Genomic DNA, 11,696 nt, shown 5'->3' on the forward strand with positions numbered 1-11,696 from the left:
GTTGCTCCTGTTTTTCTGTTTCTTTTATTTGGCCAAGAGGCATGTAAGATCTTAGCTTCCTAACCAGGGATCAAACCAGAAACTCCTGCCTTAGAAGACAAGTCTTAACCACGGGACCACCAAGGAAGTCCTCCCTAGACTGTTTTAAAAAAACACATAAAGAAGAGTAGAATTGCAAACAAGGGCCTCCACATTCACAGTCTGTAATTTAGACTAGACTGACAGGTCAGTGAAGCTCAGGCAAATCATCTCTCTCCTAACCTCATTGATTTATTTTTGCAAATATCAAGTATGGTTCTAATGACACTCCTTCAAAACTAATAATTCAGAAAGATAAGTTTTTATATACTTTATGTACATCCTGGAAAGATCAAAATGTTATAGTATGATTATAATTTAGTAGGAACTATCTGTGCATAAATATTTCTGATAGGAATCTCTCCAAAGTATTAATAATTATGTCACTCAAATAACATGACTGAGGGTAACCTTTTTCTCTTTCTATTTTAAATCTTGCATTTTCCAAATTTTCTTTCATAATCATTTTCTACTTTAAGCTAAAAACCATAATTGCATGTTATTTCTTAAACTTGCCTTTCGGGAGGGCTTTGTTTTCAAAGTTAACAAAATATTTGGAATTTATTTAAGGCTTCTTGGCTGCATGGGTATTCCAGTAGCTTCGGGTCCTTATTTTCTCATCACACATATGTGGTTATGTTGTTATCTGACAAAATCACCATCGCTTTACAGGAAAAATTTACTGAGTTGGGTTTGTGCTTCAAATTAGAATTAAGATGAATATAGAAATGTGATTAATATTGGGTGTCTCGACCTCCTTAGCTTTAAAATGAAAGGCGAAGGGGTGAACACTGAGGGTCTTCTAAAAGTAAAATAGTACAAATTAAAAAAATTAATACCTATCTAGCAATTGCTAATGGTGTTTTTAAAAATAGGTAGTGAGATGACCGTGGGAAAGTGACTGTCATCTCAGTGGTTAAGGAAGAGGGGGTGGGAAGGAGAGGGTGAGATGTATGGAGAAAGTAGCATGGAAACATACACACCACCATATGTGAAATAGATAGCCAATGGGAATTTGCGGTGTGACTCTGGGAACTCACACCGGGGCTCTGTAACAACCTAGAGGGGTAGGATTGGGGAGGGAGGTGGGAGGGAGGTTCAAGAGGGAGGGTACATATGTATACCTATGGTTGATTCATGTTGATGTATGGCAGAAACCAACACAACATTGTAAAGCAATTATCCTCCAATTAAAAATTTAAAAATAAAAGTTTTTAAAAGTCATAAAAAAAGACATTATAGAGCCTGTTTTACCGTAGGTCAGAAGAAAGGGACAGGGGTGTTCAGTCTCAGCTTCTGAAGGTTCTAATATTTCAAAATAAAATGCAGAGCTAACGGTGAAAAAAATCTCTCTTTGCAAAAAAGATTTTTGCAAAGCAAATGACTTTTGAACTATGATTCTAAGAGGTGGAGGCATAGAGAATGGACATTTGGACATGAGGGGGATGGGAAGGGTGGGATGAATTGGGAGATTAAGATTGACATATACACACCAGCATGTGTAAAATAGTGAGATAGAGGAAACGTGCTGTATAGCACAGGGAGCTCAGCTCAGTGAGGACCTAGATGGGTGGGATGGGAGAGGTGGGAGGGAGGTCCAAGAAGGAGGGATATATGTATATTATGTATATAATATATATATATATAGCTGATTCACATTGTTGTACAGCAGAAACTAACACAACAATGGAAAGCAAATATTCTTAAATAAAAAATAAAGTACTCTGTTTCTTGTTACAAAACCAAAGTGCCTGGGAGACTAGTGTAAGGTTGCTGCCTTGGTTGGATAGGTACCAGTTAACTCCATCAACCTGTGGGATGGTTCGTGGTTTGGGGGACAAAGTGTTTTATACATGTCTATCTTGTTTCCTCAGGTTATACTGGAGAGCTCTGCCAATCCAAGATTGACTACTGTATCCTAGATCCATGCAGAAATGGAGCGACATGCGTTTCTAATCTCAGTGGATTCACCTGCCAGTGTCTGGAAGGTCAGTATCAGTATCATTACAGGAATAACTTTCATTTTCTATTTTAAATCCTAGATTAATTTGACGACCTTTGTACTTCAATTTTCTGAAAAACTCTACTCAACAGAACTTCCTACTTTGTCCCATTTATAAAACAAGATATAAGATGGCTCCTTTTTTTAAAGCTCTGTGATGAAATAGCTTGGAAATTATGTCTGAATATTACACATAATCTTAAAATTTCTGCAGTTTTCATTTACACGTTGAAAATGAACAACTTATAATAAAATGGAATCTCTGTATAATGACAAATTTCACTTGATAAGATTTCTTTTAAATTATGTGTTAGGTTTTTGATATCAATTTACATTAAAATTTTTTCATCATAAAGCTCACCTGTTTTTGTCTTTAAATCCACTTTATGACATCTTGGACACATGTAGTCTCCTGGAAGGTCACATATTTAAGGCAATTTTTATTAAAAAATAGTCATACTGTTTCGATTTCACCTGAAGAAGCAGACGGATAGTCCTAGTTATGGAGCTGGTGTTAAGGAACAATTTTGCAGTTGGAGGAAATTTTGTTTCCATTTCTGCTTGGAGAGATGTTATGGAAGGAATTACCCTAAACCTTTAATATGATAAGAATAACATGATATTAAAGGTGTTTTCCCCCCTAAAACCAGCATGTAAGCTCCTTATGCACAGAAGGGATACTGACAATTACATAGAGTCAATTGACATCCTTTGCAGAGATTACGTGTTGAATCCTCGTGAATAAGGAAACATCTCTGTACTCATTAACCTGAATTACCTCCTGGCTTATTTTATTTTTTTAATTAAATTTATTTATTTTAATTGGAGGTTAATTTTTTTAAAATTTAATTTAATTTAATTTAATTTTTTATTTTTTCCACTTTACAATTCTGTATTGGTTTTGGTATACATTGACATGAATCCACCACGGGTGTACTTGCGTTCCCAAACACCTCCTGGCTTAGAGGCTGGATTGGGACAGTGGTACAGATGGATGCTGATAAAAGACCACTGACTCCCAGGTAACCCCAGCGCCATGATGGGCGCTGCCTTGTATACTTTATGCTTTCATATTTTGAAGCCCAAACAGCCACTCAGGAAGTGGATTCTTTGTCCTGGCTTCTTCTCGCCTGGGCAGGGACAGGAGCCGGTGGCTGGGGTTCTCCTGGTTATCCCCCAGCTGTGCGTGCTTATGGTAGACATGGTTACCATGACAATAGATTACATGTGCTGGACGGTCTCCACTCTTCACTCGAGTGCCTTAAGCAAATGGGAAAACTGGAGAGGAGGGTGACGGAGTCAGCACCAGTGGTCACTCATGTACAGAGCGCTGGGTGGTTTCTCAAAGCTTTGCCACAGCCCAGGTTAGTGGGTTGCCACCTAACCCGGGTTGTAGTCTGGGCTTAGAGTCAAAGGAAGGTTTCAGGATCAAAGGCTGATTGACTGTTGGCCAGTCACTAGTTTTCCTCCCCAACCCGATCGATCCTCCTTTTTCTTTCTTAAGTGACTGTGGGCCATGAGAACCCTGCTTCCCTCATAGGGCCATCCTGGGATTGAATGGGATTTTGCGGAAAGATATTTGAAAACTCCACAGTGCTTTATTACCATAGTTTTGCTGGAGAAGGTTCAGATCGGACCCCGGAGGCTCTGAGAGGTGGTGATTCACACAAGGTCACACTGATAGTATAGAGAAGGAAATGGCAACCACTCCAGTACTCTTGCCTGGAAAATGCCACGGAGGAGCCTGGTAGGCTACAGTCCATGGGGTCACAAAGAGTCAGACACGACTGAGCGACTTCACTTCACTTCACACTGATAGTAAAGCCAGACCCTTGAGCTGCAGCCCAGGAATTCTGTGTTCACATGCGCTCCGTTTCTCTGATTGAGAAAGACTTGTTGAGCAAGTCCTGCATACCGGGCGCTGGACTGGGTGCTGGCCTGTAGGGTCAGAAAAGCTGAGATGGCCCCTCCTGCGATGCGGACACAAGTAAGTCCCTAATCACAAGCCAGAATGTGTGCCTTTAAGACACACGACGAGGATCTGCTCAGCCTTGGGGACCCAGAAGAGATGCCCACATGTGGAGAGTGAGTGAGGAGGAGGAGGAGCACAAATTTGAGGGCATCCCCACGAGCAAAAGGAAAAGGGAATAAAGTGGATGACAAGGGCTGAGTCCTCAGGGCTTTAGGACTTTGTGGGCATGAGTGGGGTATGTCTTGTTCAACCCAGAGGGGAGAGAGCAGAGGCTTAGGTCTGAAGCCCGTCTGCCTCTTGCTAACCAGTTCTGTCCCTGGGCAAGTAAGAGTTCATACTTCTCTGTGTCTTGGAGAAAATTATAAAACTGATACAGCGATAACCCTCACTTCTTAGGGTCCGTGAGGATGAAATGAGAAGATGCTTAGACAAGGTGCTTATTAGCGCAGGGTGCCTGGCTAAGTGCTCAGTAAGTATTAGGCATTGTATCATGACTGTTTTCCCAATAATGATCACTATTAAACCGTTGAAAAATGTAAACAGGAATTGGTAATTTTCCTTTTGTACCAGTATGGAGTGTGGGTTGGAGAGAGACAAGTATGGAAATAGAAGAGTTGTGGAAGTTTGGGAAATCCATGTTGCCTGTTAAGAAGGGAACGTGGAATCTTAAAAGGAGAGATGCTGGTGATTTGGGAGAACTTTTGAGGGAAAACAGAAGGGTGTGGGGATGGATGGATATGGAGGTGGAGGGGGAGTGACGGGGAAATCTGTGGCTTCCGTTGCCCTACTATTGGGAAGTGTTCTATTTTGGGCGTGTTGAGTGTGAGAGAGGGCAGCTGGGCAGGTGCTATGAGTCTGGGAGTGAGCAGAGTCATCTGACTGTGTCTCCACTCAGAGACCTTGGTCTATAGACTGTGATCTCAACCTGGGCGTTGATAGGCTTGTCTAGGGACCTTCTCCTTTTTCCATTAGCCCATCAGTTCCTCCACTCTGTCTTGATAAAGTGTAGAGAAGTGAACTGAAATGATTCAGATGAATTTCCCAGCAAGGTTTTGTATGAAGACTTTCATCCACAGGTTTACCTTCACTAAAGCTCGACCAGGGAAACGGGCTTCAGTTATAAATCAGAAGGATTCATTGCCATGTTTTGAAGCCTCTCAGCAACCGGCACTTTAAAAGCAGCCCCTCCCATGGACCTGTTCCATGGTGGTTGTTGTAGGAATTATTTATAGAGCACTTTGCGCTTAAGAAACAGCCTGTGTCTGCAAGTTTTCTCCTATCAGTCACGCTGAGAGAACAAGTTTGAAAGAGTTTCAAGTCCACATAATGTCCTGAAGTTTGGAGCCAGCACTTGACCCTTGACTCCCAGCTTTTTTTCTCCCCAGTGATTAGCATTTTGACACGTTAGCTTTGTATATGTGCATTTATGTATCTAGTTTGTTGTTTTTGTAAGGTAATTTGAAAGTAAATTATAGGCGTCATCACACTTTATCCCCAAATAAATGAGTTTGTGTTTTCTGAGAATAAGAACATTCTCCTTGATAGCTATGATACCATGCCAAAGAAGATTAGTAATTATTTTCTAGTATTATTTGCTATCTGCCCTGTTTTCACTTGCTTCTTTGGATATATGCATAGGTTCTGTCTGCCTCTCTTCCCTGTGATATTCTTTGTGGGTGGGAAGTGTGTTTTATTCATCATTCTTTCACCAACTCCCACTATCCTATCACAGAGCTTTTAGTTCCATATTTTATGCTAGTAGGAAGCTAATAAATATTTGTTACATAAATTAATTATAAAAGTCAGCAAGTTGCTTCTATGTCCTAACTATTGAATTGGGAATTTGGGATATATATAATTATTTTATATATATATATATACTGTTAGGTATAAAGTGGATAACTAATAAGAACATACTGTATAGCACAGGGGAAAAAAAGAAGGTATAATCTGTTTGTAGGACATATGTTCAGTTAACCTTAAAAATGCATTCCAGTATACATTAGATAGAAATACTGTTTGATTCCACTTATGCAAAGTACCTAGAACTGTCAAGTTCAGAGAGTCAGAAAGTACTTTGATAGATGCAGGGGCAGGCAGGGAATTTCAGAGTTTCCGTTTAGGAAGATAAGCCATTTGGGAGATGGATGAGGATGAAAGTTGTGCAGTAATGTGAATGTACTCAGTGCCACTGAGCTGTACAGCTTGTCGTTCAGTCCCTAAGCTGTGTCCAGCTCTTTGCAACCCCCTGGACTGCGTATGCCAGACTTCCTTGTCCTTCACTATCTCCTGGAGTTTGCTCAAACACATGTCTACTGATGGGTGATGATATCCAGCCATCTCATTCTCTGTCACCCCTTTCTCCTCCTGCCCTCAATCTTTCCCAGCATCAGAGTCCTTTCCAATGAGTTGGTTCTTCTCATCAGGTGGCCAAAGTACTGGAGCTTCAGCTTCAGCATCGGTCCTTCCAATGAATATTCATGGTTGATTTCCTTTAGGATTGACTGGTTTAATCTCCTTGCGGTCCAAGGCACTCTCACGAGTCTTCTCCAACACCACAGTTCAAAAGCATCAATTCTTCAGCCCTCAGCCTTCTTTATGGTACAGCTCTCACATCCATATATGACTACTGGAAAAACCATAGCTTCAACTCTATAGCCCTTTGTTGGCAAAGTAATGTCTCTGCTTTTTAGGTTTGTCATAGCTTTTCTTCCTAGGAATAAGCGTCTTTTAATTTAATGCCTGAAGTTACCATCCACAGTGATTTCTGAGCCCCAAGAAAATGAAGTTTGTCCGTATTTCCATTTTTCCTCCATTTGTCATGAAGTAATGGGATCAGACGCCATGATCTTAGTTTTTTGACTGTTGAGTTTTAAGCCAGCTTTTTCACTCTCCTCTTTCACCTTCATCAAGAGGCTCTTTAGTTCCTCTTTGCTTTCTGCCATTAGAGTGGTATCATCGGTGTATCTGGGGTTGTTAGTTCTGCTGGCAATCTTGATTCCAGTTGTGATTTATTCAGCCTGGCATTTCACATGATGTACTTTGTATATAGGTCATATATGTAGGGTGACAATATACAGCCTTGATGTACTCCTTTTCCAATTTTGAACCAGTCCATTGTTCCATGTTCAGTTCTAACTGTACAGTTAAATATGGTTAAAATAGCATGCTTTATATTACGTGATTTTTCCCACAATTAAAAAAAGCATTAAAAAAGTCAACATTTAGCTACATTTAAGGAGAAGGCAATGGCAACCCACTCCAGTACTCTTGCCTGGAAAATCCCATGGATGGAGGAGCCTGGTGGGCTGCAGTCCATGGGGTTGCGAAGAGTCAGACACGACTGAGTGAATTCACTTCCAATTTTCACTTTCATGCACTGGAGAAGGAAATGGCAACCCACTCCAGTGTTCTTGCCTGGAGCATCCCAGGGACGGTGGAGCCTGGTGGGCTGCCGTCTATGGGGTCTCACAGAGTTGGACACAACTGAAGCGACTTAGCAGCACTACATTTAATAACTTATTTGATCCTCACAATAGTCCTATGAAGGAAATACTATCGATATTTCCATTGAACAGATTGAGAAGCTGAAACACAAGAGGGTGAATAACTTGCCTGAGATCACACAACTAGAAATTTAAACCCAGGCAACTTGGCACTAGCATTCTTAAACCTTGGCCTATACCATCTCTGAATATATTCTTTACAGTGAATTTTATTTTATTTAAAAATATGGTCTTTATTTTTAAATATGGTCTTTAAAATAAATAAAATATGGTTTATTTTAAAATATGGTCTTTATTTGACCAAGTCATGAGTCAAATAAATTCAAAGTTAGTTGGGTTTTCAAACTGCTAAAAGTTCCTGCTAAAAATTCTTAAGCATGGAAAAAAAAACTAGAATTCCCCACCCCCCCACTTTTTTTGTTAAGTACAATGAAGTCCTTTTATGACAATCCTGCCCCGTTCAGAAGGCTGTTAAACCTGGTTCTCCCTCTGGATAGTGCTTTCAACACTGCTCCATCACATCCTTGCTCTTCTCTGTCGTTTTCATCTCCATCCTATTTCCTTCAAGGATCCTTTTCCATCTGATCTGGACTGAGTCCTTAGAGGTTGAATTACTTCCTGGGTACTCATTACTTTGACTTTTGTCTTCTTTTTAACCTCTCTCCAAAAGTTCAAGGTTGTGGAGGCCTGAGAGACAGCTTGTGCTGTAATTATCACATGAGCTCACCTTCCAGAAGTTATCTGCTCTTCTCCTATTCTTATATTTTTATGCTTCCTTCAATGGGCCCTGCCTTTTCTTTGAATTTCAACTTAATATTCATCAGGTCCCTATTTGAAAAGTGCAGTTTCAGATTCTGGTTCAAGTAGGGGTGATAAGAAACAAAAGTAAGCTTATCATGAGTGCTTCCTTATGTTTCACTTCAGTTCAGTTCAGTTCAGTTGCTCATTTGTGTCCGACTCTTTGCAGCCCCATGGACTGCAGCACACCAGGCCTCCCTGTCCATCACCAACTCCCGAAGCTTGCTCAAACTCATGTCCATTGAGTCGGTGATGCCATCCAACCATCTCATCCTCTGTCGTCCCCTTCTTCTCCTGCCTTCAGTCTTTCCCAGCATCAGGGTCTTTTCCAATGAGTCTGTTCTTCCCATCAGGTGGCCAAAGGATTGGAGTTTCCGCTTCAACATCAGTCCTTCCGATGAATATTCAGGACTAATTTCCTTTAGAATTGACTGGTTTGACTTATTGAGCGATAACAAAGATAAGTAATTGGGAGCTGATTTTATTGCCTCTGAATATACTCTTCATATCAGTTTTGTCTTTACGTTTGGTTTACAACTTTGAGGCCCTTAACTTCTGAAATAAATGCATCTTAAATCTGAGGAGGTTTAATTATAGATACTTATCATCACTGCTTATTGGTGTTTAAATATGTATGTTTAAATATGTGAGCATATTTAAATACACAAATAAGTACAATCTGTATATTACTGCCTAGCCATCATCTTTGCTTCTGCATCTCCTTTAAATTTTTTTTTCCCTCGGAAATTTGAAGTAGAATAAAGAATAAAAAGAAATGGGTAGTGATGAGAACATTCAGTAGTGAAGCACATTTGTCAGTCCTGTCTGTGTGACCATTTGCATCTTGCTGGCATGCCTCCTAGAACCTGAGAACCTTCCTGGCATCCACCTTTTAGAGAAGACAGATGCTAATCAGAGATGACGTGAGAATATGGGGCTTCATGACTACTTTGAGGAAATATTTCATCCAATGTATTTAAAAGACATTACTGTAAAGGTATTTCCTGGTGTGATGCCCTTGGCTAGGATTAAGACAAGTAGAACTTGTATGAACTGCTCTTGCACTACAATTATGAAGGCAAGTACTTCCACCAAGAAGAGGACTTACATGTCAGTCCTCTCACTTTCAGGATACAAGGTTAGATCCACTATCAGACATGCAGATCTTTTTTTTTTTTTTCTTTTTAGACCTGCAGATCTTAAAACGTTAAAAAAAATTTTATCCAAGTATAACTGATTTATAATGTTGTATTATTTTCTGCTGTACAGCAAAGTGAATCAGTTATACATGTATATGAAAGTGAAAGTTGCTCAGTCATGTCCAACTCTTTGTGACCCCATGGGCTATATAGCCCACTAGGTTTCTTTGTCCATGGAATTCTCCAGGCAAGAATACTGGAGTGGGTTGCCATGCCCTTCTCCAGGGATCTTCTCAACCCAGGGATCAAACCCAGGTCTCCTGCTTTGCAGGCAGATTCTTTACCGTTTGAACTACTGGAGAATCCCAGTACATGTATATGCTGTGTGCTAATTTGCTTCACTGGTGTCCGACTCTTTGCAGCCCCATGGACTGTAGCCCACCAGGCTCCTCTGTCCATGGGATTTCACAGGCAAGAATACTGGAGTGGGTTGCCATGCCCTCCTCCAGGCGATCTTCCTGACCCAGGGGGTCAAACCCATGTCTCTTACATCTCCTGCATTGCAGGGGGATTCTTTACTGCTGAGCCACCAGGGAAGCCCATATATGTATATATACACACATTGTTTTATTCCTTTCCATTATGATTTATCATAGGATATCGAATATAATTTCCTGTGCTGTGCAGTAGAATCTCGTTGATGATCCATTTTATATATAGTCACTTGTATCTGCTAATCCCAAACTCCCAATCCACCCCTTCCCTAGCCTCTCTTCCCCTTGGCAACCACACATCTGTTCTCTATGTCTCTGAATCTGTTTTTGTTTCATAGATAAGTTCATTTGTATCACATTTTATAATAAACATTATTTGTTTATTTATTTGGGTGCACCACATAGTTGCAGTGAGCAGCATCTAGTTTCCTGGCTAGGCATTGAACCCAGGCCCCCTGCATTGAGAGCACAGAGATTCTGCATATAAGTGTATCATATGGTATTTGTTTTTCTCTTTCTGACTTCACTTAGTATGATAATCTCTAGGTCCATCTAGGTTGCTGCAAATGGCATCATTTCATTCTTTTTATGGCTGAGTAGAATTCCATAGTATATATGTATCGCATCTTCTTCTTCTTTTTTTTTTTTTACTTTATTTTACTTTACAATACTGTATTGGTTTTGCCATACATTGACATGAATCCACCACAGGTGTACACAAGCTCCCAATCCTGAATCCCCATTTGTATACCAATGCACATTTAGGTTACTTCCATGTCTTAGCTATTGTAAGTAGTACTTCAGTGAACATAGAGGTGCCTATATCTTTTGGAATTATAGTTTTGTCTGGATAGATGCCCAGGAATGGGACTGCTGGTTGTTATTGTTTTAGTTGTTAAGTCCCATCCAACTCTTCAACCCCATGGACTATAGCCCGCCAGGTCCCTCTGTCCATGAGATTCTCCAGGCAAGAAAACTGTTCGTGGGTTGCCATTTCCTTCTCCAGGGGATCTTCATGACCCAGGGATCAAACCAGAGTCTACTGCATTGGCACGTGGGTTCTGTGCCACTGAGCCACCAGGGGAAGCTCACTTGTTTGCTTCAGTTCAGTTCAGTTCAGTCACTCAGTCATGTCTGACTCTTTGTGACCTCATGAATTGCAGCACGCCAGGCCTCCCTGTCCATCACCAACTCCCGGAGTTCACTCAGACTCCCATCCATCGAGTCAGTGATGCCATCCAGCCATCTCATCCTCTCTCATCCCCTTCTCCTCCTGCCCCCAACCCCTCCTATCATCAGAGTCTTTTCCAAAAATCAACTCTTCACATGAGGTAGCCAAAGTACTGGAGTTTCAGCTTCAGCATCATTCCTTCCAAAGAGTTCTGATGAGATGGATGAAACTGGAGCCAATTATACAGAGTGAAGTAAGCCAGAAAGAAAAACACCAATACAGTATACTAACACATATATATGGAATTTAGAAAGATGGCAATGATGACCCTGTATGCAGGACAGCAAAAAAGACACAGATGTGTATAACGGACTTTTGGACTCAGTGGGAGAGGGAGAGGGTGAGATGACTTGGGAGAATGGTATTGAAACATGTATAATATCATGTAAGAAATGAATTGCCAGTCTATGTCCGATTCAGGATATGGCACGCTTGGGGCTGGTACGCGGGGATGACCCAGAGAGATGTTGTGGGGT

General features: G+C 40.8%; 1 protein-coding gene across 1 annotated transcript in view; it reads left to right on the forward strand.

Annotated features, from left to right (window-relative positions):
• The window catches only part of DNER (delta/notch like EGF repeat containing), a 390,912-nt gene that overhangs the window by 260,238 nt on the left and 118,978 nt on the right, over nt 1-11,696 (forward strand). The window contains exon 8 of the mRNA XM_040229375.1: nt 1,953-2,066. Within this exon, the coding sequence (XP_040085309.1) occupies nt 1,953-2,066 (114 nt within the window). The remainder of the gene's footprint in view (nt 1-1,952; nt 2,067-11,696) is intronic.

This window comes from Oryx dammah, unplaced genomic scaffold, assembly GCF_014754425.2.
Source record: "Oryx dammah isolate SB20612 unplaced genomic scaffold, SCBI_Odam_1.1 HiC_scaffold_27, whole genome shotgun sequence".
Lineage (NCBI taxonomy): Eukaryota > Metazoa > Chordata > Mammalia > Artiodactyla > Bovidae > Oryx > Oryx dammah.